The 27,326-nt window shown below is 47.8% G+C and overlaps 13 protein-coding genes across 13 annotated transcripts; 7 read left to right on the top strand and 6 right to left on the bottom strand.

Moving 5' to 3' along the window:
* Positions 1-244: 244 nt before the first annotated feature.
* BHQ10_004892 (uncharacterized protein) lies at positions 245-2,564 on the bottom strand (the record flags this gene model as incomplete). Its single annotated transcript, XM_040877307.1, has 3 exons — positions 245-1,795; positions 1,842-2,251; positions 2,306-2,564. The coding sequence occupies 3 exons, from the start codon at positions 2,562-2,564 to the stop codon at positions 245-247; spliced, it is 2,220 nt and encodes a 739-aa protein (XP_040733396.1).
* Positions 2,565-4,149: 1,585 nt separating this feature from the next.
* BHQ10_004891 (uncharacterized protein) lies at positions 4,150-7,046 on the top strand (the record flags this gene model as incomplete). Its single annotated transcript, XM_040877306.1, has 4 exons — positions 4,150-4,665; positions 4,715-6,361; positions 6,415-6,984; positions 7,035-7,046. 4 exons carry the CDS (start codon positions 4,150-4,152, stop codon positions 7,044-7,046), a joined length of 2,745 nt encoding a protein of 914 aa, XP_040733395.1.
* A 1,690-nt stretch (positions 7,047-8,736) lies between these two features.
* Positions 8,737-9,951, top strand: BHQ10_004890 (uncharacterized protein; the record flags this gene model as incomplete). The annotated part of the gene is made up of 4 exons (XM_040877305.1): positions 8,737-8,849; positions 8,896-9,091; positions 9,138-9,867; positions 9,923-9,951. 4 exons carry the CDS (start codon positions 8,737-8,739, stop codon positions 9,949-9,951), a joined length of 1,068 nt encoding a protein of 355 aa, XP_040733394.1.
* Positions 9,952-10,277: 326 nt separating this feature from the next.
* On the top strand, positions 10,278-11,288 carry BHQ10_004889 (uncharacterized protein; the record flags this gene model as incomplete). Its single annotated transcript, XM_040877303.1, has 1 exon — positions 10,278-11,288. One exon carries the CDS (start codon positions 10,278-10,280, stop codon positions 11,286-11,288), a length of 1,011 nt encoding a protein of 336 aa, XP_040733393.1.
* A 712-nt stretch (positions 11,289-12,000) lies between these two features.
* On the bottom strand, positions 12,001-13,131 carry BHQ10_004888 (uncharacterized protein; the record flags this gene model as incomplete). Its single annotated transcript, XM_040877302.1, has 2 exons — positions 12,001-12,662; positions 12,720-13,131. The coding sequence occupies 2 exons, from the start codon at positions 13,129-13,131 to the stop codon at positions 12,001-12,003; spliced, it is 1,074 nt and encodes a 357-aa protein (XP_040733392.1).
* A 1,204-nt stretch (positions 13,132-14,335) lies between these two features.
* On the bottom strand, positions 14,336-15,634 carry BHQ10_004887 (uncharacterized protein; the record flags this gene model as incomplete). The annotated part of the gene is made up of 1 exon (XM_040877301.1): positions 14,336-15,634. One exon carries the CDS (start codon positions 15,632-15,634, stop codon positions 14,336-14,338), a length of 1,299 nt encoding a protein of 432 aa, XP_040733391.1.
* Positions 15,635-16,614: 980 nt separating this feature from the next.
* Positions 16,615-16,999, top strand: BHQ10_004886 (uncharacterized protein; the record flags this gene model as incomplete). The annotated part of the gene is made up of 3 exons (XM_040877300.1): positions 16,615-16,648; positions 16,713-16,905; positions 16,960-16,999. The coding sequence occupies 3 exons, from the start codon at positions 16,615-16,617 to the stop codon at positions 16,997-16,999; spliced, it is 267 nt and encodes an 88-aa protein (XP_040733390.1).
* Positions 17,000-17,204: 205 nt separating this feature from the next.
* Positions 17,205-18,065, bottom strand: BHQ10_004885 (uncharacterized protein; the record flags this gene model as incomplete). The annotated part of the gene is made up of 1 exon (XM_040877299.1): positions 17,205-18,065. The coding sequence occupies one exon, from the start codon at positions 18,063-18,065 to the stop codon at positions 17,205-17,207; it is 861 nt and encodes a 286-aa protein (XP_040733389.1).
* A 342-nt stretch (positions 18,066-18,407) lies between these two features.
* On the top strand, positions 18,408-20,701 carry BHQ10_004884 (uncharacterized protein; the record flags this gene model as incomplete). Its single annotated transcript, XM_040877298.1, has 2 exons — positions 18,408-18,695; positions 18,752-20,701. 2 exons carry the CDS (start codon positions 18,408-18,410, stop codon positions 20,699-20,701), a joined length of 2,238 nt encoding a protein of 745 aa, XP_040733388.1.
* Positions 20,702-20,751: 50 nt separating this feature from the next.
* Positions 20,752-21,924, bottom strand: BHQ10_004883 (uncharacterized protein; the record flags this gene model as incomplete). Its single annotated transcript, XM_040877297.1, has 4 exons — positions 20,752-21,545; positions 21,593-21,718; positions 21,770-21,813; positions 21,863-21,924. The coding sequence occupies 4 exons, from the start codon at positions 21,922-21,924 to the stop codon at positions 20,752-20,754; spliced, it is 1,026 nt and encodes a 341-aa protein (XP_040733387.1).
* A 457-nt stretch (positions 21,925-22,381) lies between these two features.
* BHQ10_004882 (uncharacterized protein) lies at positions 22,382-22,729 on the top strand (the record flags this gene model as incomplete). Its single annotated transcript, XM_040877296.1, has 2 exons — positions 22,382-22,484; positions 22,548-22,729. 2 exons carry the CDS (start codon positions 22,382-22,384, stop codon positions 22,727-22,729), a joined length of 285 nt encoding a protein of 94 aa, XP_040733386.1.
* A 201-nt stretch (positions 22,730-22,930) lies between these two features.
* Positions 22,931-23,651, bottom strand: BHQ10_004881 (uncharacterized protein; the record flags this gene model as incomplete). The annotated part of the gene is made up of 4 exons (XM_040877295.1): positions 22,931-22,959; positions 23,013-23,178; positions 23,235-23,380; positions 23,444-23,651. The coding sequence occupies 4 exons, from the start codon at positions 23,649-23,651 to the stop codon at positions 22,931-22,933; spliced, it is 549 nt and encodes a 182-aa protein (XP_040733385.1).
* A 2,472-nt stretch (positions 23,652-26,123) lies between these two features.
* On the top strand, positions 26,124-27,118 carry BHQ10_004880 (uncharacterized protein; the record flags this gene model as incomplete). Its single annotated transcript, XM_040877294.1, has 8 exons — positions 26,124-26,134; positions 26,192-26,223; positions 26,273-26,299; positions 26,349-26,428; positions 26,481-26,503; positions 26,553-26,581; positions 26,631-26,640; positions 26,689-27,118. 8 exons carry the CDS (start codon positions 26,124-26,126, stop codon positions 27,116-27,118), a joined length of 642 nt encoding a protein of 213 aa, XP_040733384.1.
* Positions 27,119-27,326: the final 208 nt, after the last annotated feature.

The raw sequence follows: 27,326 nt of genomic DNA, 5'->3' as shown, positions 1-27,326 counted from the left end.
AGTCGTTTTTATCAAGGCGGTGCATAAGATAATGTTAATACGCAACTGTATCCGATAAATGCTCCAACATCTAACTACTCAACGATCCAACGACATAGATAGGTATGATGAAAAAGGGTAAGGCTCAAATGCAACAACACCACAACACCATGGCTCAAATGCAGACAGCAGTATGCAATAACGATGCAAAAGGACAAAATAACAAATAACGCCATAAATGCTTCAATACAACTCGGAAAACAAACTACACCAATACTCCGCTTCTCATATTTTGTACGGTCTTCAGACCGACACCTTTCAGTCTGCTCAGCTCTGCAAGACTTCGTACTTGTGCCTGTCCAGATCTCGACTCATGCACAGTATCCATCTCGCACAGGCAATCGACGATCGCCTCGGCTTTCTTAGCCCCAACGCCCTTAAGCAGCTTGATCTGACCAACATCTCTGGAATTGATGACAGAAAGCAGGTTAGCTGTTCGCGGAGATTGTATCAACAACTCATCGCCGACGCCTTTACTGAGATCGTTTTGAACTCCAAACAGGGACGAACTTTTTGTATCTGCAGCTGCACGCTTCCGCTTGAGGCCAGTAAAAGAATCAGTATAATTATCATCTTCAGCAAACTCATTATCAGACTCTTGATACTCGTCATCACTGAAATCTCTGGACGAATTGGTCCTCGCCATCTTTGTAGGTCTGCTGATAGATAGCATACTTCCTCGTCCAGGCAGTGTCACTGTCGGCTCAGGCTGCGGCTTAGCCATGGGCTGCAGCTTCTCTTCAAGACTGGCGATCTTGACAGCAAGCTTCTGGTTACGTGGGAAAAACGGCAACGCAAGCTTGTACATCCGCAAAGCCGAAGAATATTCTTTCCTTCCGTGGTGTTGTTTTGCCATCAAGAGATAGGAAAGCCCCTCCGCACGAGCATCTTCTGTCCCTTCAATCCTTCGCTCTAGAACTTCCAGACGACGCTGCATTTGTTCATTCATCTGCACCAATTGAGCTTGATGTTGATGAGAGTCATCAAGCGCTCGAGCTGCTAGCATCTGCTCCACTTTCTTCTCCACCATTTCTGCAATCGTGTCGGCTGAGACACTTATCTTGTCTGTCTCTTTGGACAACTTCGAATAAGACTGACGCTTAACATTGGGAGTATTCTCCTTCAAAGGGGAGGAACGTTTGAGCGACGTCCTGTGAGGCTTGACGGGCTGCTTGTCCGAATACACATAAAAAGCCTTGGGTGGCTTTTTCTCATCGACTTTCTTATCATCAGCCTTTTTCTCATCATTCACCGGCATATTCACATTGACAGATGCAGTCAAGGATCGCAATGGTTGCCGCTGAGATGGTGCGGATGCTAATCGTGTTGATCTTGGCGGCCCTTTGAACATGGGCTCATTTTCGACTTCCCTCACTTCAATCTTCTTCGTACGATTGGCAAAGTTCAAGGAGCTGATGGTGTCCAGATGGTATGAGCGTATGGGAGCCAAATTCAGTATCATCAATGTCAGGCCATTGTTCTGGCCTAATGAGAGGATTCGAGTCATCTTCGACTCTCGATAAGGTATACGAGACTGCTTCTTACTGATGGCCTCTACGCACTGAGCCAGTACAAAAAGACTCTTGTTGATACTTGCGGATTCCACCATGCGTTCCTTTCCGTTCTCGGTTCGTCTGTTATCTTCCGAACCAGCTAAATCAATAGCAGATGCTATGCTGACACGAGTTCTATCCCCATTTGTAACGACAAGCTTGACGCAAAGAATAGCATGTGATCGTGAAGAATGAGCATTGAGCTAGCCGGGTTAGCACAATCCCCATAAAGCAAACATCGAGTCATACCTTCGTCGCGGACGTCGACCGGTTGGTATTAGCCTGGTCATAGAGACTTTCAAAGTCTTTCAAGCTGGGACATGGACGCTCTGTCAAGCCAACAACCACAGTCTTTCCATGGTTGTCCCTAAGTGGCAGCCCGGCCAGCGTCCTCTTTTCTGGAGGTTCAAACAGATCAAACACCTTGTCATTGTATATTTCGTAGTAGCTCATCAAGACTTCCACCTTGCTTGCGCCTTCGGATTCTCTCTCAATCTTCCGGCTCCGTCGATAGATTGCGCTCAAGAGTCGGGGGATAACTCCTCGATCTTGAAGACTTTTACCTCCTCGCATGGTATGTGTTTTCCCGGTTCCAGTGACGCCGTATGCAAAAATCGTAACATCAAACCCGTTGAATAGATGCTTGACAGTAGGTGCCACTATAGTTGGAATCGTGAGCAACTTCATGTTGAAATGAACACGCAATCACTAACCTTCAGCTTCGAAGAGCTCCTGTTGTGTGGCTTCGCCTCCGTAGACAGCATTGAATTGAAAGGTGTATTGTTCACCCTCATTTTTGGGATTAGGAATCCTGATAAGAGTATCCCGTTCTTTAACAGCAGCCTTGGCTGAAGGGGAGTCCTTCTTTACCTTGAGCGCATCAGTCGACACGTTCCCGGGTCGGACGATCACATCAAGTTCGCGCTCTGTCTTCCACAGAGGCCTCACACGGGCAACAACACGGACACTCATGGTGTTCACTCGGCTGCCAAAAGATCCTATCCGCTGAGTCAAGTAGCGGAGGCTAGAAGAGTCGAATTGAATGACGAGTCGAAAAAGAATAAACAAAAAGACCCTAATTACTGAGAAAAGAAATACAGCAGAAAAAAAAAAGAAAGGCGCAAACCACCAAATGGCGCCAGGAACACAGGGCAAGTCAAACCTGTTGAGTTAGTTGTCGTGCAAGGAGAACAAATGAAGCAATTCAGGTCGGGTGCGACCTTTGTCCATAGTGGGATTAGAGGTTGCTACGGCAACACGGGCAGGTATGTGCGCCTGGTCCCTGATCCACTAGCAAGTGACCACTACAGTCTTAACATACAACTTCTAAATGCCATTTCCCCCACAATCCGCGTTTGAAATCGCCTGAGACATGATTCTTTCTGATGAGAAAGGAAAGAATAATCAATGCATCAAAGATATCAGGTAATACAATTTCCTACCCTGGGCGATATTGGACCGCGGACATTCGTGATACTGATACTGTTCGATCTGGACAGATACCGGTATAGCACAAGCACGACGATGTAATCAACCGAGCTACAAAGGAGGACGCCGCCGTAATGGCTAATTTGAAGGTCTAGCCTTCATTGTATCAGCAAATTTCTCGAAACAATTTCGATCCTATATAGCCAGCCTTAGACGAGAACTAGGACCACTTCAGGACTTGGCTAGAAGCACTATTACTTCCATGCTATAACCTTTGATACCTGCTGGCACTTGTTGGTAGTTCTGTAGCTAGAGCACTATCAGGTAATTCTCATGTTAAACCGCTTGAATGGTTACCGAGGTCTTCAGAAGTTGAGATATGATGCTCCCTATAGAGGACTATCACACTGCTTCGGCAAAGCTATGTAGAAGAATAGACACCGCCTTCATTGTGAGATACGCTGGTGACAGTCATGGAGACGTCAAAGGGTAGGCCCTATGTAGTGTCACTGCTTTCGGTGCCTTGTATGGCCTTGCTTCCAGTTGTCCTAAGACCGCGGCGAGAGACAGCCGTCAATCAGGAGTAGTATCTCTATATTGCAGTCTGCTAACAACATCCTTATCTGCTGAGGACAGCTGTCCACGGAAGGATGTCAAAGAGATAGGCAGAAAGGTGAAGTCATCTCGTTAAGGCGGCAGAATATCGGGAGTGGCTAGCCCTCCTGTGATTGGCCGAGGAGCTCTCCCGCAGTCGCAAAGGCCACCGTACAATAAGTCAACAACTGCAGACCGTCCAAGTGAAGCAGCTCAAAAGCATCATTGCGACCTTGCCGCTTCCTGCTCGCATTCACATCCACACAGATAGGGCAGCTTTTTGAATTGTCGCCGCTGGTCCTCTTTATTCTATTTTGTTTGTTGAGGTGAGTTGATTGTGTCCTTGTTGAGTCCTCAGTGCGATGGACTCGATCTTCCCCGCACAACTTGTGTGGGATCCACGATCGGTTGCTGATTTGAGAACAGGGAGACAGCTACGAAACATTCGAATCTACGATCTCACCGATTATCGGATTGAATACCTCGCACTAGAACACATACCGAGTCGAGCTTCTCACCCCTTTTCAACTCTTCAATGGCGTCACCACAGGGAGGGTATCCTCCCCAGGAGGGCTACGGGCAGGCGCCAGCTCAACCTCCGGCGCCTGGCCCGGCTGGAGGAAAAAAGAAGCGTGCTTATGCTGGAGAGGCCTTTGATCTTGGATCGGGAGCCAATGCTGCCCTTGGAGGACAGCAAAAAGCTGGTGGCGACTACGGAGCGTATGCTGCACAGGCCGCATCAGTGGGCTATCCGCAACCTGGATATGGAGCTGAACCTGCTGCTGGTTATGCAGCACCACAGCCTCCTGCTGTTGGGGGATATCAACCACCTGTAGCCGGATACCCTGGTCCTGCAACTGCTGGTGTTGCTCAAATCACCCAGCAATTTGGTCAAATGGGCGTGGCTGACCCCCAAGCCCAACCTGTACCTCCCCAGCAAGTTCCACGAGCCGTGCCATTGAATCAGCTATATCCGACCGATTTACTCACGCAACCTTTCAATGTTGCGGAGCTCGATTATCCTCCTCCACCCATCATCCTCCCACCCAATGTGAGTTCCTGCCATTCTCTCGTATGATATCGCTAACACCTGGTTACAGACAAGTATTTATCCTTCTCCTTACGCGAATTGCCCGCCCAAGTACGTGCGTTCCACTTTGAATGCCGTCCCGACGAACCATTCGCTCCTCAAGAAATCGAAGCTTCCCTTTGCGCTCGTCATCCAACCATATGCGGCTCTTCATGATGCCGAAGATCCCATCCCCGTCATTCCAGACCAAGTCATTTCTCGATGCAGACGATGCCGATCATACATCAACCCCTTCGTGACATTTTTGGACCAGGGCCATCGCTGGCGTTGTAACATGTGCAACTTGACCAACGACGTCCCTCAGTCATTCGATTGGGACACAGCTTTGCAAAAACCGGCAGACCGTTCTCAACGCCCAGAATTAAATCACGCCGTTGTTGAGTTCGTTGCTCCTCAGGAATACATGGTGCGACCACCGCAACCCTTGGTATATTTGTTCTTGATTGATGTCAGCTATGCATCGGTTACGAATGGTCTCCTTGCAACAGCTGCTCGATGCATTAAAGAGAGCTTGGATCGCATTCCTAACGCCGACCGAAGGACACGACTTGGTTTCTTGGCTGTTGACTCTAGTCTTCACTACTTTACGATTCCTCGCGATGGATCGGAGAACTCTGCTCCTAAGATGCTTGTCGTTAGTGACCTTGACGAGCCTTTCCTGCCCATTCCGGGTGATTTGCTCGTGACCTTGTCTGAATGCCGCGAGAACATTGAGAGTTTCTTGGATAAGCTCCAAGAGATGTTCCAGAACACTCAGAACGGTGGATGTGCTTTGGGATCTGGTCTTCGGGCAGCTTACAAGCTGATTTCGCACGTCGGCGGAAAGATCACCGTTCTTTCGTCGTCGCTTCCTAACATCGGTCATGGTGCGCTTACGGTGCGAGAGGATAAGAAGATTCTGGGTACAAGCAAAGAAAGCAGCCTTTTGCAGACTGGAAACAGCTTCTATAAGAGCTTTGCTGTAGAGTGCTCGAAAGCTCAGGTGTCGATTGATATGTTCTTGTTTTCCTCTCAATATCAGGATGTTGCCTCCCTTAGCAACCTTCCTCGATACACGGGAGGTCAGACCTACTTCTACCCAGGATGGAATGCAGCCCGCACAGAAGATGCTATCAAATTTGCTCGGGAATTCTCTGATTATCTTTCTTCTGAGATTGGTTTAGAAGCTGTCTTGCGTGTACGTGCTACCACTGGTCTTCGCATGAGCACGTTCTACGGCAACTTTTTCAACCGCAGCTCGGATCTCTGTGCATTCCCAGCATTTCCTCGTGACCAAGCCTACGTTGTTGAGGTTGCTATCGACGAGACGGTTACAAAGCCTGTTGTCTGCATGCAAACTGCTGTGCTTCACACCACTTGCAATGGTGAAAGAAGGATCCGAGTCTTGACATTGGCGTTGCCGACCACCCAGACATTGGCCGATTTGTATGCCTCGGCTGACCAGCAGGCCATCACTACCTACTTCAGCCATAAAGCTGTCGAGCGGGTGCTTTCGAACGGGTTGGAACCTGCCCGTGAGGCTATCCAATCAAAGATGACGGAGCTCTTGTCGACATACCGTAAGGAGCTTGCGGGCGGCAGTGTTGGCGGCGGTGGTTTACAGTTCCCTGCTAATATGCGAGCATTGCCTATCTTGTTCCTTGCGTTGATCAAGAACGTAAGTTCCCTTGCACTTAATGAGCTTGAGACGATACTAACTTGGATTAATAGCTTGGTCTTCGCAAGTCGGCGCAGATCCCTACAGATATGCGATCAGCTGCTCTGTGCTTACTCTCCACCTTGCCTCTACCGCTCATGATTCAATATATCTACCCGAAAATGTATTCTTTGCATGACATGCCAGACGACGCTGGTCTACCTAACGAACAGAGCGGAGAGATTGTTCTCCCGCCTCCGGTCAATCTGTCCTCGGAGCGCCTGGTGCCATATGGTCTCTACTTGATTGACGACGGCCAGACTCAGTTCATCTGGGTTGGAAGGGACACCGTGCCTCAGTTACTGTTGGACGTCTTTGGAGTCGCAGACAGGAACCAATTACGAGTTGGCAAGCAGTTCCTCCCGGAACTGGATAACGACTTCAATGAGCGAGTGCGTGCTGTTGTACAGAAGAGCAAGGACTTCAAGGCCAAGGGAGCTGGAAGCATCATCTCTCCTCAGCTGTACGTAGTCAAGGAGGACGGTGAGCCAGGCTTGCGACTTTGGGCACAGACTATGTTGGTGGAGGATCGGGCAGACCAGAGCGTCAGTCTGCAACAATGGATGGGATCATTGCGAGACAAGGTATGTTCTTCCTGTGCTGTTCGCTGACTCGATGCTAATTTTTGTGATAGGTTGTGCAGTGATATGTCGAATAATACAGTGGGTTGATTGTCTTTAGATCATGTAGCGTCAAGCATTTTTAACAGAATCTGAGTTGTAACGTCTGAGCTCTGTCGAGATATAAGTAAGATACAGTGTGATACGTAAATATCCAGTGTATCGGACAGGCCATTGGTATCACGGTCGTAGTTTGGTAATTTTCTGTATTCTGGGTGATGTCCAAAAAGTGGGGAAGTCCGCGGCTCATTCGGCGTTGTGAGTGGCTGGCCGACTGTGATAGAGACGTGCTGTTCCAAAAATGGATGCTCCATGACTATCGTATTTTTGTATTTTGTATAATTTCTGTATTTCGTTTTGGAAGGTATATTGGATATTATAGAGAATTCTTCAGTTAACTTACATATTATTTCTCATTAGAAAGGATCATGGCACACAGTCACTGAAATTGAGCTGTTCTGCCATCTGACTGGCCAAACTACTACCCCGTCTCAGGGTGAAACGCGCACTCTGATACGAGCCAAGCCTCCCGGATCGACGAATTGAAGTATTGAACCAGACAATGTAATACAGCAGCCGTGCGTAATCATGGTATTACGAATACGTGTGTTGACTGATTACCTGTTCCTTACTGTACTGTAGCACGTAGAATCAGCTTCATCCTTTGTCTCACACTCGTTCCTGTCAGTTGACAATGCTTAGCTGCAGATTGGCTTCTAGGGCGCGTCTCATACAGGCCCGAGACTGGACGTAGGTTGAAACCAGGCGATCCGTTTTGTCACCGTACTCCGTATGTACTGCTGAAGAGGAGTTCCCCTCCTGTTAGCCTGTGTGATTGCCCCACCTTATACCTCCTGCTTCGTTTCGCAAAGAGGAACTCTGTTAAATAAACCGCTTGCACCTGATACAATCTCTGACAACTAGCTCTTGTCAAACTGCTAGCTGAGAGTTGAGACGTCGGCCTGGAATTTCTCGTTATTCCGGAATCTCTAGGAGAAGAAGTTCGTGCGGGACTGCGGTTTGTTTGCTGTCGCATCTGTTTACCTGCGAGAACTCAGCCGAGGAGATCGTTCAGTAAGTATTTCGGATCGCTCCCAATCTTTGGATCAAGATAATCAGAATGATGACTTGATATTCATGACCGAGTCGTCATCCGCTTGAAATCTGCTGTAGTCGAGCAATGTGCTGACGGTGCTTCTGTGACACAGCCCCTCACACTTCCTCCGTGCGATTACTTCAGAGCGCATCGTCGCTTTTCTCGCTATATGACCGTTGACGAAGCGCAAATATAAACATCACGATAAGCGTTGAAACAGTGTTAAGAGAGTGGAAAGTTTGGATTTTGGTACGAGTAAATACGAGCACCGTCATCAGATAAAGAGGTTCGGTTCATACCCAGCCTCCGCTCTGAGCGTTTGCACGTTTGCCCATTTGCACAAACAAAGGATCGTTTGCAATCTGTATTGAGCAGTCAATCAATCGAGGCTGTTATATTGTCTTGATTTGCGACCAGCCATCCACTCCACTTTTGACACCTCCGCCTGCTTCATTGAACGTCAATGAGGTCCCCATTGTTGGATCCGATTCATATATATTAAACTAACCCTTCCTGTTTGTCTCAGTTCCCCGATCTTATATATATATATATATTCCCCAACTGCAACTACTTTGACCACCCGTTCTCAAGCTCATCACACCGATAACTACAGAGCCGCCATGGCTCAGGCTCAGAATACCACCCATGGAGGGTCGAGAAAGATCTCGTTCAATGTGTCGGATCAGTATGATATTCAGGATGTGATTGGAGAGGGAGCTTATGGTGTTGTTTGGTAGGAGTACCGCCTTGTAATCAAGGGCCGAGCTAATTCTATACAGCTCTGCGCTGCACAAACCGTCTGGCCAGAAAGTCGCAATCAAAAAAATCACCCCGTTCGACCACTCCATGTTCTGTCTTCGAACTCTGCGAGAGATGAAATTGTTGAGATATTTCAACCACGAGAACATCATTTCGATCCTCGATATTCAGAGACCTCGTAATTACGATAGCTTTACCGAGGTCTATCTTATTCAAGTATGCGTTTCGCTTATCTCTGCTCGATAATAGCTAACGACGATAGGAACTGATGGAAACTGATATGCACCGAGTTATTCGCACACAAGACTTATCCGATGACCACTGCCAATATTTCATTTACCAGACACTTCGCGCATTGAAAGCCATGCACTCAGCCAATGTCTTGCACCGAGACTTGAAACCTTCTAATCTTCTTCTCAACGCCAACTGCGACTTGAAAGTTTGCGACTTCGGTTTAGCTCGTTCGGCAGCTTCCACTGATGACAACTCTGGTTTCATGACTGAATACGTTGCGACTCGTTGGTACCGTGCTCCGGAGATCATGTTGACCTTCAAAGAGTACACCAAGGCGATCGATGTATGGAGTGTGGGCTGTATTCTGGCAGAAATGCTCAGTGGGAAACCCTTATTCCCTGGAAAGGATTACCACCACCAACTCACTCTGATTCTCGATGTTCTCGGCACACCAACCATGGAAGATTACTACGGAATCAAATCCCGCCGTGCTCGTGAATACATTCGCTCTCTCCCATTCAAAAAGAAGATCCCTTTCAAACATCTTTTCCCGAAAACAAACGACCTCGCACTCGATCTTCTAGAGAAACTATTGGCTTTTAACCCTGCCAAGCGTATCACGGTCGAAGAAGCTTTGCGCCATCCGTACCTTGAGCCATACCACGACCCTGATGATGAGCCCACTGCGGATCCTATTCCAGAAGAGTTCTTTGATTTTGACAAGAACAAAGATGCACTCAGCAAAGAACAACTGAAACGTAAGTCCTTATCCTTTGTGCTTGAAATAAACAATCATTAACTCATCTATCGCAGTCCTCATTTACGAAGAAATCATGCGGTAGAAAGATTATCATCTCCTCTTTTTTTGTTGCTGTTTGGGAAGGGAGTTCATATGATCTGTATCCCTTTTGTATCTAGTTGAGGAAGATGAATTCTTATTTCAGATGAACATCGTGAGCCACATCATAATGTCAATAATGCCTACTGTTCAGTCAAGATCTATGCGGTCAGGGTTAGGGCATGCCATCGGGTATTTCTCCGCTCCAAGTAGTCACTGAGTTAGTAAATCGTCCAGGTGCTCATACAAATATCAATGCAATTTTGGACTATCGAAGCGATAGCCACACTCACCACGTCCAACCTTTGAACCCCAAGCTCATCGACCAAAATGAATAGAACACAAAAAATCACACTTTCCCCTCCACCCCTCTCAGAGCTAGCCGAAACGCTTCAAGCGCCCCTCAGCGCCAACTATGAGCATTCTTCTGTATCAGTGGTGTCATGCCCGAACCTCCGCGAGTCGCCCTTCCTACTCGCGCACGAGGGTCTTTCGGGCGATGAGAAAGTCGCTGATGTCGGCGGACAGACACACCTCTATCCGCGACCGATGATGGACAAGACGTATCAGCTGCATCAAATCGCAAGAGAGATGGAGATGGTTGTAGACGATGGGCCGTATCCGCCACCTGCAGTGACGTTCCTCGGTGCTGGCGCCGGAGCGTATGATCTCGTGGGTCAGAATTGCGAGATGGTTATCAATTTCGGTATGCGGTACGCGACGAATATGTCCTTTTTGACGAGTAACAATGGGCGCTACGTCAAGATCGATCCTGAGACGAAGGGCGTACTTGTGCAGAACACGGATCAGCACAAATGGTCGTTTGGGTTGATGGGGAATGTTTTCGCGTCTAGGGGTGAATCGGGGGATGTGTTGAGGATTACTGCTCGCAAGCGTATTGGAGAAGAGGGGAGTTTCACGGAGTGCATTCGCAAGGCGCTTCGAGATATCTATGGTGATTCTCAGATTATCAGTCTAGGTGGTGTGTTTGCTATCAAATCTGGAAAAGCGCGATATCATATTATGCCTGATTTCCCACCAGAGGAAGGACTGCCATTCGAAGATCGCGAGCAGTTCAATAACTGGTTGACATATCACGACTTCAGGGCGCCGATGACTTGTATGACGGTGCTGCATTCTGCTGATCCCAAGAAAAATTTGGGTTTGCGGATGGAGCATACACATGCGTTCTCGACGGTGGGCGAGAATACAGGTGGGCATTATCACTATGATCTTGACGATGAGGAGGAGATTGAGTATGAGGGATATTTCAATACGGCCAAGGTGTTGTATAGAATTGATAAGCCTGAGCATAGTTTGGAGGAGATCCTACATCGTTAGTTGGCTGTTTTAATATGGGCCAGCTATGTACTTATGCAAGACATCTCATTGATGTATTTCTACTAGGTATGATATATGAACGAGATACTAGACTTCATGAACCTTTCCAGTTTTGTCATTATACACGAACCCCCTGGCCTTCTCAGCCAACTCTCTATGTATCAACAGTGCTGACTTGAGCCATTCCAGGTCATCCCTGACGTTCTGCTCCATACTGACAGTGTCACATATCATAAAGAAGAGGCGATGCGCTGAGCAAAATATGACTCTGTGGCTCCATTTCCAACATAATCAATAATTTTGCCACTTGAGACTGTACCTAGAACCTGATGATCACAGAATCACAGAATAACATAACTCCGCTGTGTTTGAAACAGTCGGGATATCAACTGATTCTCGTTGAGACTGGCTTCAGCTTGGATTGGTTTGAGGTCATACAGTCATAGATTTCTTGGCCTATAAAGTTTCTCTCTTGATTGAATGACACCGAGAATATCTTGTGACTTTTATAGATATAAAATAACCGACGACCAAAATCGAGAAAGATGGTTTGCTTTTGGTTATGATGTCAATTTTGAAAATGGATATAGCGTAGGATATACACTTTGCTAGATGTCGCATGCAGTATGGGAAGTGTATGTACAGCAGCATTGATGTCCCAAAACATCTAGTGGCCAGGTCTTTCCTCGCCTGCAAAAATACTTGCAGTATACTACACCTTCATCGCCAAGAGATACTCCTTAATCCCTTCCCCAATGCCCTCTGGCGTCGGTTTTCGAGCAACAACATCAGGCTCAAATCCATATTTCGTGATGAGATAGTCTCTCGTCGTGGGCCCAATTGTGATCACTCGGCATTTCCTCTTTGACGGATCAATTCCTGTGGATTTGTTATTCTCGTCGAGAATATTCAACGTCCTGAGGACAGCATCACAGCCCGTCGGTGAGAAAATAACTGTCCACAGCGGGGTCCGCTCATCATTCAACGATTCCTCCGCCTTTCGAACGACATCTTGGAACGCAGGCTCAAATCCTTCCATTTGAGTCGTTTCGTAAACGACCAATTCGTCAATGTTTATGCGCTGGTTCTCATCCAAGGTGCTGCTCATGAGCGTTCGGGGTATGATGTCTCGTCTCTGTTCGCCAACTAGGAATAACAATCCGGGTTTTTGGTTGCCGTCTTCTGCTGTTGATGGGTAGAGTTTGTTATAGTGTTTGAGAATCAAATGTGCTAGGTTTTCGCCAGTGCCGGCTTCGTCACCGTATATCGTTGCGAAGGGTAAGAATTTGTCGCGGAGTGGCGTCAGGGTGCGTGTTGTCGCAGGACCGACGGTGTACAGAATCAGGTCTTCTGAGGTGGAGGACATTATCTCAGCTGTGAGGCAGCCGGTTAGTATCAGTTCGATCTGTGACGAGACGATGGTGAACGTACCTGGAATACCCCCATGCTCCAAAATATGCCCCAGTGCCTCCACAGCCCTCTGACTCGTAAATATAAGCCCACCATATATTCCCCCTCTTCCGCTGAACGCATTGCGCAAAGATGCCTCCTTCCCGTTGATGCGATCGTTTTCCGTCGTCGTGGGCATGAAATAGGACTTCACAATATCTAAATTCTGTGTATGGAAACTATGCGAAAATACCGGCACGAAGACCGGATCATACTTGATATGTTCAGAGTCATGCGCATCAGTCGTATCAGTCGGCGGGTTCGATTGTTGTCTCGACCGAAAGGCAAAGGCGTTTTTGAAAAAGTACTCCTCGTATAAATCCCGCGGAGACGAGGGCGTTTTGAGGAGGAAGACCGGAGGCAACTGTGGCCTGGATGATATGTTGTTCTCCATCTTCTCTTCCCTCGTTGCTCGCTCTCCTCCGTTGCTTTCCGCGCCCAACTTTTCTTGTATTCTCGTCTTGCGGTGCGGGTTAAGTCCGTCGCATTATGGCCGAGGATGGGTTGCGCGTGTCAATACTACGGCTGCCGGGGGTTCATTCGTTCAAGTATAGTCTATGTAAATGTGACCAGGCGCTTCATATCAATGCTGAGTTTTTGGAAAAACAAGATACTTGTCGATGTCATCGGGAGAAGCTCAGCAAAAGAGATTGAACTGCGGGGTGCGGAGATCTCCACTCAGGGTTATGAGTCAAAACCAGGGCTGTAGATTTACAGCCTTATTCTTACTTCTATGTAACCAAGTGCTCGATATTTTAGTTGATCGCTAGAAGATTGATTTGTACATGGATGATTGTACTTAGTGGCTACTTGCCAACATTAGGCATCACTATCCTCCTCTTATTCATCATCTGAATCACAAACTCCTGCACGTCATTCTCGTCGGCTTCAACGATTTTGTTATCAACCTCAACGCGATATTTTCCGTTCTGATTAATCTCTAGGTCAGTAACTATGTCTTGATCCAAATGATTCCTTGCAATTCTTACCTCAAAGCCCCTGACGGTTCCGATCTGTCCTCCGTTTTCAGTGGGAACTGTGACTGAGGTTCCTCTATGGTCTGCAGGTTAGAACATCTACATACCTGGTGGCTATCAAGAAGAATAATTGACATACTCGGCAAAAGGCATTATGGCTGATCGAATTTCTTAATTGGGCCTATCTATAGGAGGAAGTGTGGTATGAGATGGATGCGATTAGATCCTGAAAACTTCTTCCATGGGCGCACTGGGATCGAGCGTGGATTTATAGGTTTCTTTCCATGGCTTACCGCCAGATATTTGCTGTCTATCGTGACAGAGTTCGTGGTATCTGATACCTTTTACTACCATACACCAATGGAAACAGATCATTCTACTCTTCTGGACGGGGCTAGCTGAACATCGTAGCTTTGTACCCAATCGGAAACAGATGAAGTGGCTGGCTGAGCATCCAACACGCAGAAAGACTCAAAGAATCAAGACCACATGAGGGATTTGTACGGATGGGAATGTCCGTTCTAATATATGTAGGTTGTGTGGTCAAATTAAATATGCAATAAATTTATGAGTATACGTATAAATCACGAATCTTGTCGCTCGTGTTTTAGTATCGACTAGCTACATATCAAGCATCTCCTCAACATAATCCTCCAGATTGATCATTCGAAATCGATCACCCCACTTCGCACGGAATTCCTTCCGCTTATAAGCAAAGCTAGTATTCATAGCAAAACTAACCACCTCGACACTCCAACCTTTCTGCAATGCCCGTTCGACCATTCTCAAAAAGCCGCCTGAATACTCAGCTTCCGCCGCGTCTCCAGTGGCAAGGACGATGGTTGCTGGTTCGTCTGTATCAATCAGACTTTCCAGCATTTTCAGGTGTAGAATTTCGTCCACACACTGTTCAACCCATCGCTCAGAAGGAGAAGAGCCCATTTCAGAGCTTCCTCCCGGGCCGAGGGCATTGCGAAACTTGAGCTGTCGAGGGGTGTATTCTTTTGCTTTGTGAACACGGCTGAGGATGTTAACCTCATAGCCTAGTTTTTCGGCTTCGTTAATAGCTGCGAAACGGTCTGATCCTGCCAGCACTCTTTTGGCTACAGGCCGACCGCGTTCAAGGATAAGAGAAAAATTGTGGAATGATAGTGGTAGTCGTTTTATGTGCGTGGTGACAGGGATGCCATGTTGTATTTTGTAACTATCATGGAGACCAATGGATATATTCGATGCATCAACAAAAACGTGAACAGATAGCTTCGAAGTCTCAGAGACAGCCGACGGTTTGATAGTGAAGTCCAGAAATTGTTTGCTGAGCTTGGACACAAGCCCGGCTTTGCGTTCTACCGCAGATTTATAGCGAGAAGTGACTTTAGTGGGCTTTTTAGCTTTCGGTGTATAGGCTGACAATGCACTGTCCTCTTCGCAAGAGGAGGGTGGCGTAAGCAATTGGGCTTTATCGGTGCGAGAGACCTGAGATGGGACAAATGACAAGGCTGGCTGCGACGGCACAGCGGAGTCGAACACGCTGAGGTCGCCGTCAGACTCGGCTGTAGAATCCGATATACCGCCAGATGAATTGGTGTTATTTTGAGTGATAGTCTTGGTAGTTCGTTTCAGAATCGATATTGGCCTAGACGGGGAAAGACGGCTCTTATCCCTTGATTGTTTCCTAGACGGCGTGATCGGAGCATCTTTGCTAGGAGACTCAGCGGTTACAGAAGACGGATGCAAGAAATCCCATAGTGCAGTAAAATCACCGAGTCCTTGCTCTCCGGGGTTGTGCTGCGAGACATCTGGTATAACAGAGGGCGTGGGTACCGAAGATCCGTTTAATGAAGCAGGTCTGGTTGGGGCATGCAAGAGATCAATCACCGCGGTGAAGTCCCAGGTTGAGGATTCATACGTCGATTGCATGGACGTGACGGTGCGTTGTAGTAATATGTATTCGAGATATGGCGTGCGTTATGTAGCGCAAGTACGTTAAGTAAGTGTTAGGTGTGTGAGCTATGATAGCTGCGGAGGCTCATGTCGCTGGATGCGATGAGAGCTGTATGCGATAATGCGAGAAATGTGTGTCACAATATGTGCAATGACTGCGAGTTGCTGAATAGCATCATAATAAAAACTTCAGTTTGCAAGTCTAGAGGACGTCTAGTCTATAGATAATTGTTGTTGAGTCACTCGTCGCACTCTGCCCGATGGGTGGCGAAGCAGGGCGCCAAGACCGACCTGGCTATCGACACGTGACTTTGGTGCAAACATGTCAAACTAGATCTGCCGAGGCACGGGTCGGTCGATCGATATTCCGTGCACCTGATCACGTGATTATACGACCCCACAGCCAAGCCACATTTTGTTTAAGGTTTGCCTCACCATTATGTCATATCTCAGATCCTGGCGTCAACGACTGCGGATGACGTTTTCAAGCCACAATTGATCTGATCTCGTGACTTGCAGCACAAACGAACCCGATCTTGTCATTGCTACGTCATGTATACAAACCAGGGGGGTTCGCTTTCCAAGAATTCGACCGTCTCCGGGGGGTTACACTAGGCCGAATCGGGCCAAATGAGACAGAAAGCCGGTTCCAGCCTAGGCAGGCAAAGACAGCAGCGACGCTGATTGGCCACTGGATTCGAGATGTCAGTTGTTGCAGCAGTGCATGACGATGAGAGATGCTTCATGTGCGACATACGTCACTAGCACATGAAAGAGAGAGCGGGACAATCTTGTTGGGGAGGAGGGGTGACAGATTGGGCTATATAAGGAGGCATCTTCTCCTGTCAATCCCTTTCCTCATTCTTCCATCATCACATCACAACAACAAACTTCCTCATCTTTTCAACACTTCAAATCTTTTAAGTTTTTTAAACTCAAACAATCAATCAGCCAACATGTCTGACGCCGGTCGCAAGGATTTCTCCACCAGTATGTCCTTTTGACTCTTATCAGTCTTGGTCGCAAGGATCAGTCACTAACAACAACAACACAGAGGCCAAGGAGGAATTGACTCCTGACTCCTCCAAGTCCACCCAGCAGAAGGTCAAGGAGACCGTCACCGATACCACCGACCGCCTTGCCCGCGGTGTTCAGCCCGATGACAGCAAGTCTGGCACCCAGGAAGCTTTCGACAAGACCCAGCGCAGCCACGACAACACTGCCCACGGCGGTGCCTCCAACTCTATGTAAGCATCATCAAAATCGGGGGGTTATGACCAATGACTAACTATTCACGACAGTGGTGACAAGATCAAGGACACCCTTGGCTTGAACAACTAGATGATTCATACCTCATCTTCCATCACAGCCAGTCCAACCGGCATACTGCGGGAGGAGCTTTAATTTCACGACTTTCACGATTCGATGTGATGCCTTTTCGGTTCGTTATGGTGTATTATAAACGATACCAAATGTGATAGCTAGCAATTCAATACCAAATATCATTTTGAAGAAAAATCTCTACTTTCATCGTAGTAGTAAGCTTTTATTTTTGTGCAAGAGCATGGTCGAACAATGCATCTCGTTCTTGTGTCAGTCGACCGAGCTGTTTCTCCAAGCGCTTGTACTCGTTCTTCGCATCTTCCAAGTGAGGTGGTAAATCTCGATAACCTTTGATCTTACTCTCGAGTTGCTTTACCATCTCTTTCAGCTGCACCACATTGCGTTCCTCCTCTGATACAGTTTCAATTGTTGGTCCGTCAATGCCGATATTTCTTTGCAACGAAGTGATTTTATCTCGATACTCAGCAATTTTGGCACCGAGCAGTTTTGCGCTGCGAGTCCACTCGACTGTCTGCGTAGTCAAATCAGACGGCGTTTTATACGCAGCATGCGATTTGAGCGTTTCAATCTCTTCCTGCACCAGAACTATCTCTTTGTCTAGGTATCGTTGCAATTCCTGCACAAGCTGGGCCTGATTCGCAAGCTCAAACTCGTCTCGCGTAAGCTCAATAAAAGCATGTGCTAACTCCGTAATATCTGTCGAGTCATCTCCTAACAACACCACAGTTTCCGCCAAATCGTTCAAGCTTTCTTCGCCTTGAGAATCAAGTCGCGCCTCTATTTCTTCCAGTATATCCCGTTTTCGAGCATCCTCGACCTTCTCGCGCTCTTTCAAAGCGCGGACTACCTCTTCGCGCGCCCGGTGAAGTAGCGATGACTCTTCATCTGCTGCGTCGTTGGCAGCAGCAATCGCGAGGAGTGTCCTGAGGGTATCCTCGTTGCGCTCAAAGGCAGGCACTGGATGAGGGGCGTATTTGCGATTGAGCCATGAGTTGACGTAAGCCCAATCTTTGGCTTGGATAGCTGCTTGCCGAGCTTTAGTGGGAGATATCAAAGAGTCCATCGTAATTAAGTAGAAATCCAGTCAATTGTTTGGAGAGCTCCAAAATCAACAAATTACACGTCACGTGAGTCACACCTCTGATATCACGTGCTACTTAAGATATGTCGCAAAAAAGCATTGCCTTATCGAACAGAAGATTCCCTTAAATAAAAGGTTTCTCGGGCAGTTTGCGGTGCTTTCCCAGATAGCGTGGTGACAGGTGTTGATCAATACGGTCGTACTACTACTCCATAGTACGGTACGGAAAACTGTCAACTGCGGGGACATTGTTTCTCCTTCTCCGCACAAACATCAAATCTCACACCATAACMCTCAYCCCCGCCAATGGCTGGCATATCCACAATGACCAGTTATTTCGCTAATTCAAATCACTTCGCCGATGCATCAAATGCAATATCTCCCCCCGGCGGCGCGAATGTCGCTCCCCGCTCCACTGCGCTTTCCAACAGATTGACAAGTGTACTTTCCGCATCGTACGCCGACTCGGACATTCGCGATGCATTGGAGACGCTCGACAAGAGGGGAATAAAAAATACGGCAGAGAGAAGGCGGCAGCTTAGGTTGGATATTCAAAAGGAAGTTTTGGACTGTAATGGAGAGATTGTGGCGGATTTTGGGAAGGTGGCAGAGGTACAGTCCTCCTTCTACTCTGTTGGCATCGTTGAGATACTGACTCATGTTGGTAGCAACTGAATCGTATCGGTACGGTAATATCGAATCTCCAGCAAACGTGTGCGGAAATGCGAAAACATATTACACTCGCGAAGCAAGATACCGCCCCCGTGCTAGACGAAGCGTCATCCTTACTAGAACAGAAAAAAGAGGCAGAGACAAAACAACGCCTGCTAGACGCATTCACGGCACACTTCATCGTCCCAGAGGAAGACATCAATGCTCTAACGCTATACGAAGAACCAGTCGACAACCACTTCTTCGCGGTCTTGTCCCGCGTCAAGCAGGTACACAATGACTGCCAGGTCCTACTCGGCGGTGAGAACCAAAGACTCGGCCTTGAAATCATGGAACAAAGCTCGAAACAACTCAACATGGCCTATCAGAAATTGTACAAATGGATTCAAAAGGAATTCAAGTCATTGAGTCTGGAAGATCCTCAAATCAACGTCTCGATCAGGCTGGCGCTGAGAGTGCTCGCAGAACGGCCGAGTCTGTTCCATAGTTGTCTGGACTTTTTCGCCGAAGCTCGGGAATATATCTTGTCCGATGCCTTCCATTACGCACTGACTGATGCGGCTTCTGGAGCCGTTGGGGAACGAAACGTCAAGCCGATTGAATTCTCGGCCCATGATCCTTTGCGATATGTGGGCGATATGTTGGCTTGGGTGCATTCTGCTGCTGTATCGGAAAGAGAAGCCCTTGAAGCACTGTTTGTTTATGAAGGAGAGGAGCTTGCGCGCGGATTTCAGGCTGGTATTAGCAGTGAGCCCTGGTCTCGCGTTGACGGAGAAGGGGAGGAAGCGCCTGTGTTCGATGGACAGAAGGCGCTGAATGATCTGGTCAATCGTGATCTAACTGGCGTGTCGCGATCCTTGCGACAGAGAGTTGAGCTGGTGATTCAAGGTCATGATGATGCCGTGACCACCTACCGAGTCGTCAATCTGCTGGCGTTCTATAAACTCACATTCTCAAAGTTGGTTGGTCCGGAATCAAGCCTTGTAGAAGTGATCGCTGGTCTTGTCGAATTCACGTTCAAGCATTTCGAGGGATTGATGAAAGACCAACTACACATGCATTCTGCGGACGCCCACTCATCGTCTCCACCGGATGACTTGTCGCCTCCTCAATTTCTCGTCGATCAATTGGAAGTTTTAACATCATTGATGAAAGAATACAACGCCTCTGTTGGCGCAGCAAGCGATGTAGAAGATGCCGAAGAGAATGGATTCACCCCTGTGCTACGAGTTGCGTTGGATCCATTCCTTGATATCGCAAAGAACTCCGCACAAGAAGTAGACGATCATAAAGCGTCAACAATCTACAAGGCCAACATCCTGCTTGCTGTTCGAAGCACTATATCGCCATTCATATTCGCCTGCGCCACACATCTTGCACCGATTTCTACTGTTCTGTCAAATCTTCGCATCGAATTGCTAGACATACAACGTCAATACCTCCTCGAAACATCCGGCCTCCAACAACTCCTGACCGCACTAGAATCCTTTTCCCCATCATCAACGTCCACAAACAAAAACCAAGCCGAATCCTCCAACGCACACAACCCCAACCTTAACCTCGCCGAAATTGCCGACCTACCAGCCTTCCAACCCCCAACTTTGTCAATGATAAGCCAACAACTCGACGACTTTTTGCCATCAGCACTAATGGACGCAACCGACAATCTTAAACAGATCCGCAGCTCGGCACTTGTCAAGAGCGTGACGGAAGAGGCCATTGAAGAATTCTGTCGCGATTTTGAGTTTGTGGAGGGCATGATTATCGGTGCTGATGAGGCTAGAGGCACGAAGATTGATATGTCCAGGATTGAGATGGAGAGTGATATCGTCTCTGTTTCTGTCAGGGGCGGGCAGCATCTTGGAGGTGATGAGAGTGAAGGGAAGTACAGTCTCCGGGCATTGTTCCCCAGGACCGTAGGCGAGATCCGTGTTCTTTTGAGTTGATTTCTGCCATATAGAATTTCCACGTATATATATGTATATAGAGAATACATCTACTTTCGCACAACGACCCCAAACGGATCACGATCCGCTTTGCTAACCGCCACCAACCCTCCTTTCTGTTCAGTAGCAGCAGCCGCCCCCAACTCCTGCACAATCCCATCCTCTAGTTTCTGTCTCATGACATCCCACAAGTAGCCGCGCTCGCTATTCGAATGGAACAGCGCCACGACCGCCGAGCCCCGCTCAATCGCCGCTAGAGCTTCATGATGACTCAATTCTCCAGTAAAGAGTAAATCTGGTAGTTGGTCGCCCTTCATGAGCACGCCACCCCCTGAACCGGGACATACGCCTACCGTGCGTATGGTTATGGATGATATAGATTGACCCTGAGGGATGGCGACTGATACTGACCCGGGTAAACCTGTTGCAGCCCCTATACGCTCGATTATTGTTGCCAGAGATTGAGGTGTTGCGAATGTCAAAGTCCGGCCAGCGCCCGCGCCTTCGAAGCCAGTCGGCACCGGGGCTGGAGAGGGGTGGACTGGTTCACGGGTATGTGCGTCGACGGATGGAGTTGTTGCGTTGCCCGTTGGTTGGGGGTATATAACATCCGAATACACCTCTTTCCCAGACTTTTTTGTACCAGCGGTGGTAGTTGCGGAGGAGGAATTGACGAATTTACCGCTGACGATATCGCAAAGCCAATCCGCCATACCGCCTGGGACGGCGTCAACAGCTGTATGCGGAGAGTACACGCTGATACCTTCTTGGGCGAGGCGTAGAAGTGATTTTTGTTGCGGGTCTTGGAGGGTGAGGGATTTGAGGCCGCGGAAGATTATGGGGTCTGCCTGGTATGAGTATAGGCTCAGTTGGTAGGAGGTAGGCACTCACGATAGGTAACAATTATCGAGTCTCGGCGAGCAATGGCTTCGTCGGCGACGGCTTTGGTGAGATCGGTTGTGAGGAGGACTGTGTTTTTGAGTTGGGAGTTGGGGTTGTAGGGTGATTCGAGGAGTACTGTTGTAGCTCGTCAGTAAAGCTCATTATGAAAGAGTGCCGGAATCTTACGGCCAGTATTGTCGAAGCTTTTATCTGCCAAAGATTCTGGGTAGCTTCGATGAGTTAGAATTGATCCCAAAGGGGTGTTTGTAGAAAACATACAGCTTCCGCATGGCGTTGACAACAGCCTGTGAGAAAGGCGAGATTGCTGTTGTTTGGGCCATTGTCGAGTACCAGCGAGGTCGGACGGAGTTGAAGAGAATTGTGCGTATGGAGTTCTGCATCAATGAATCGTAAAAAATGAGAGACAAGCAATAGCTAAATGGGAAAAAAGGCAAGAAGACGTAGGTAGCTATGAGGAGTTAAAACTAAAGTGTGGGGTTAGCTGCGGCAAGACCAACTCCGGCGTCATCGGCGGAAAAGAAATTCAATCTCTCGTCCACGAATTATTAATCCATCATCACCACTTTTCTTGACTTTCCACCCAACACCACCTGCAAATCATTGATACAGACATTCATGTTCGTCCGCCGCGCGATCCTGAGCAGAGGATATCGCTCCCTCCTCGTCCGTTCAACCGCCCGGCCTTCGTTTGTCAGCAGTCCAATTACGCCAGTATCAAGAACTGTATCGCCCTTCTCGAGTCTATCTTACAGATCCTTCGCAGTCGCAAATCCAGCCATGGCCGATTCAGCGAGCACATCCGGCGTTACAGCTGATGGATTGAAGGAGAAGCTATCGAATCAATTGGATGCGGAATTTGTCGAGATTGAGGACATGTCCGGTATGACTTCCACGCAACATCTACGGGACTTATTTAGAAGCTAACTTTATCTGCGATATTCAGGTGGCTGCGGTCAAGCCTTCCAGGCAATCATCGTATCTCCCCATTTCGATAAAAAAAATATGCTTGCGCGCCACCGACTAGTCAACTCGGTCCTCAAGGATGAAATTGCCGCTATCCATGCGTGGACGCCAAAGTGTTATACCCCAGAGCAATGGCAGAAGTTGCAGGATGAGCGTGCTTGAATTGGAAAACCCTGGCACATCAGATAATTGATACATGGGTGGTAAACAGCCGGCCTGTTTGTGTGGTTACATGTACTTTATTCTTGGCATGACATTGATATATAAATTTTATCTTCGCTTTCGGTATTCATACACCTCTCAATAAGTAGGTAACAAGGTTCATTGTTCTGCAAATTGGATCAGATGGCTTGTACAGGCTGTTTAAGCAAGAACCTTTTCGGCAGCGGAGACTATCAATTCGTCAGCTAAGCACATAGACCTACTCGAGAGTTGGGAGACAAACCGTCAACGCCCGTGTTATCCGGCTCAACGTGAGCTTCCTTGACCTTGCCGTCCTCAACCACCAAGGCGTAACGCTTGCTTCGCTGGTTTCCGAAGATGGCAGCACTGTCAAATCCGAGCTCCAAGGCATCGGTGAAGGTACTAGCGGGATCTGCCAAGAAGCGAACCTTTTGTATGTCAGTAGGGGAAGAGTGATATTCTGTTTAAGGGTTCGTAGACGTACACCACTCTTGCCAGTAGGATCAAGAGTTGCGCCCCATGCCTTCATGACAAAAGGGTCATTGACGGAAACGACAAAGACCTTTCCAGCGTTTTTGAGGGCGGGATGGTTGATGTAGCCGGGGACGTGTGTGCTAGAGCAAGCGGGGCCTATTCAATTGCGTTGTCAGTTGGAAGCTCCATTGCGCATGGCAATTGGAAAAGAGATCGCACTAAAAGCAGCTGGAACACCGACAATCACACCCTTGCCGGTCAATTCTTTGGCGATGTTGACCTTGTTGCCGGGCGAGTCTTCGACCAGGTCGACATTGGGAATGGCATCGCCGACTTTGACAAAGGCTGGGCGAGTCGCGTGGAAGAGGGCAGACTGGGTGCCGAGGGTGCGAGGCACGGCAGCTGTGAAGCGGCGGGCGGCAAACATTTTGCAATTGTGTGTAGTTAAAGTGACTGGGAGGTTGTTGGGATGTGTTGTTGAGTTGTGACTGTTGTGTATGTTGATGCGAGCGCGGAGTTCGGGGTGGATGCGGTGGAGTTCTTACATTTACGCGGCGGCATTTCGTCATTTCTGTTAACTTGTCGCAGACTCGGCACTCACTACAGTCTTTACTTTGCAGCGCTTGAAGAATTCAATTCTAATTCAGTCATGGGCCAAGTCAATTGCTGACAATAATTTGAGCGCTGAGACATTTGACTTGTCGACGGTTGGGACTGGTCAACCCAGCCTACTTCGACTGATCACACCCCAACACCTAGAACTGCTTTTTTCTTGAAAACATGACCTCAATCCTGGACCATCTTCAGCATCAATATGCAATATCGGCTCCATTTATAATGAGGGTGAACAGCTAGTTCAATGCAAGACGTGTAATCAGCTATTGGAAGCCTTGTATATCGTGGGATGCCTGATATGATCGGGCTGATGGTGGTGCAACTGGCCGCTAGTAACTGTGTGATGCCAAGGTCTGTAGCATCGTTGAGTGCGTATCCTGCCCGGTGCATGTTAAGTTAGGGGCGATTTGCGAATAGTGAACATGATGGCCGAGACTTCTCAGCTTGAAACCGAACAATTCAAAGGCTGTTTAGTAAGCAGGCGTACGCTAAGCTACACGAAGATTAGCGTCTCTACTGTCCTCACCATCTTTATTCTCCTCTCCTTCCATCTCATGTCAGATATCAAATCATATCATCCTCTCAATCTATTCACATCGAAGATACTTCACGGCGAGTCAGTTGACTAGCTGTCATTCTTATCGCGCTTCGTCGTTTCTGTCCTACCATCTTTAGCCCTCCGCCAATCGCACCCACATAAATCCCGCCGGTGTCGGTATTGGACGGTTTGGACCACTTGAAGAACCAACTGCCCCTTTCCCTCTAGCTTCCTGTAGAAGCTATCACAATCCATCTGAAGAATGATTGATCACACATCGTGCTAGCAGCCACCACGTTGCCATTGGTTTACCCACGCAGGAGCATTGCTTTGTCGACAGCCGGAACACAAGGGTTTGCGAATCCGACTGTAGATGTCTGGCTGTCGTGTTGGTTACAGTCGGCAATTCACGATTCATTCAATGTAGACGTTGGTCTGGACCGTGCGAGATGGGGGACATCGGAGGATGAAATCCATTCCTCTGGCACAGCCTAGCCATCTCAGGTAAGAGCATCAGTCTTCGTCGAAGACTAAGTTCTAGCTTCATAACGGGAAGCTTGGCTCCCAAGGACCCGACTGGCTTCACTGCGATATGGTCTGCCCCTGTCAGTCTGTTTGGTTCGATGTATAACGCCATGATATATTGCTTTTGCGCGGCCTTTCAAGAACGTCTGCATCAATGTCTCAATTGTTTGTAATCGATCTATCCGTTCGTTGGCCTTGTTGTAACTCTACCATTCGATATCTCTTCACTTCTGTTTGAACACTCCTTTCAGTGCAACCTGATATTTAACCCAGACGCGGATTGCGAGGAAAAATATTATCCGTGACTACCCAAATACCGGCAGAAAAAGAAAATAACGTCAATGTTTGATACAAATTTGATTAAAAGCGTCATCTTAGTTGCAAATTTCTGCTTCCCCCATCCATTTTGAGTTTGGCCATTAATTTTCTCAATTAATTACACCTTGTTTAAGTTGATTGAAAGCAGCCTCTGTCCCGGGTTCCCCCTCTGAGCATAGATCGCAACCAAACAGTGAAAAAAAAGTCTCTCGCTCACCGCCGTACACATATTCTTTTAAACTGTCAAACCTTAGTCAGACTACAGCGACTGCGCCTGCTCTCAGAGTTCGTCATCAGCAACCCGAAAAGAAAAGAAAGAAAATTACTCGGGGATTATTGTTCCTTGACACCGCCTTCTCCGACTCTGCGGCTGTTCGTCTCTTTTTTGTCCCTGAATCGACCGCAATCGACGTCACCGGCCTCACCTGTCCTTTACCACACTCTCTCAGCTTCTGACTCAGCGCGAGCAATTCATATATTACCAACGCGTCAATTGTAATATTTTGGCATTTGCCGTTGCGATTGATTCTATTTTTCCCGTGACCGATTGTTACACGTTTGTCAATCGCTGCTTGAGTAGCTCCTACCAGCTCCGGCCGACGAGAAAAAACCTCCGAAGGCTCGACCATTTCACAGGACCGTTGCTTCCTACTATTCCCTACCGTACAATCGATTTCTTTCTTCCGACAGAATTCCTTCGACTTGAAGTCCTGGGGAAAACGCTATTTACCATTTCGATTGATATCCTTGTCCGCTCGTGTTATTGATAACGGCTACCGACAGCCTGGAACGATCGAATCTATTTGTCTGAAGTACGAAGACGATCGAATTGTGCCGTGCCGTCCAGAATAGACGACTTTTTTTGTCTTACGCTCTGTTCTCCGATTGTGCGGTTTATCTCAAATGCAGCCTCGGTAAGGAGCTCTAACTGCGATGCGAGACTGGTCGTATGATCTGACTAACGTGAGCAGACGGGAGTATCATATTGTTGTTTTGGGAGCTGGTACGTCTGTCTTAGCAAACAGGAAAGGGTACTCGTCTAACCGTCACAGGTGGTGTTGGGAAGAGTTGTCTTACAGGTACACGTCTTCCTCACCCTCGCACCAAACTTATACTGATGTTTAACAGCTCAATTTGTACAAAATGTTTGGATTGAGAGTTATGACCCCACGATTGAGGATTCGTATCGGAAACAAATAGAAGTCGATGTAAGTAATGTCAGGCCAAAGTACAAGCGCATGGCTAATCGTACATTTTCAGGGCCGACAATGTATTTTAGAAATGTACGTTTGACATTGTGCTGGACACTATGGACGATACTGACGGAAATAGTCTTGATACTGCTGGGACAGAACAGTTCAGTAAGTTATCCACCTGAAGATTGAAACGATCCAGCTAACAATATTACAGCTGCAATGAGGTAAATTACACGAGTTTATTATCGAGTCGAACGTGCTAACGAGCGAAGGGAACTATACATGAAACAAGGACAAGGCTTCCTCCTCGTCTTCTCCATCACCAGCATGTCCTCTCTGCACGAACTCTCCGAAATTCGCGAACAAATCATTCGCATCAAAGACGACGACAAAGTCCCTATCGTTATAGTCGGCAATAAATCCGATCTCGAAGAGGACCGCGCCGTATCACGAGCACGCGCTTTTGCATTGTCACAATCGTGGGGGAATGCGCCTTATTACGAGACTTCGGCCCGTCGTCGCGCAAATGTGAACGAGGTGTTTATTGATTTGTGTCGGCAGATTATTCGAAAGGATTTGCAGGCTTCGCAGTTGAGGTCATTGGAGTTGCAATCGAGGAAACGCGAAATGGCCGCTAGTAATGGGCCGAGGAAGAGAGGAGAGCGCAGGTCGCGACGACGGGGGCAGTGTGTGATTATTTAGCAGTCTTCTCATTTCCTTTCTCCTACAACTCAATCTCATCATGATCAACGACTCAACACGACACTATACTTTTCGACGAACGAATCTTGCCTCCATGACACAACATACACACATATCTACTACCCATACACATCCCTATTACCATCATGAGAACGAGCTGGAACTCCTACACCTTGACCGATACCACCAACCAATAACAAAAGCAAAA

This window comes from Talaromyces amestolkiae (genome assembly GCF_001896365.1).
Source record: "Talaromyces amestolkiae strain CIB chromosome Unknown scaffold8.1, whole genome shotgun sequence".
In the NCBI taxonomy this organism is placed as follows: Eukaryota; Fungi; Ascomycota; class Eurotiomycetes; order Eurotiales; family Trichocomaceae; genus Talaromyces; species Talaromyces amestolkiae.
Note: the sequence above shows the minus strand (reverse complement) of the source record. Positions and strands in the feature narration are given on the sequence as shown.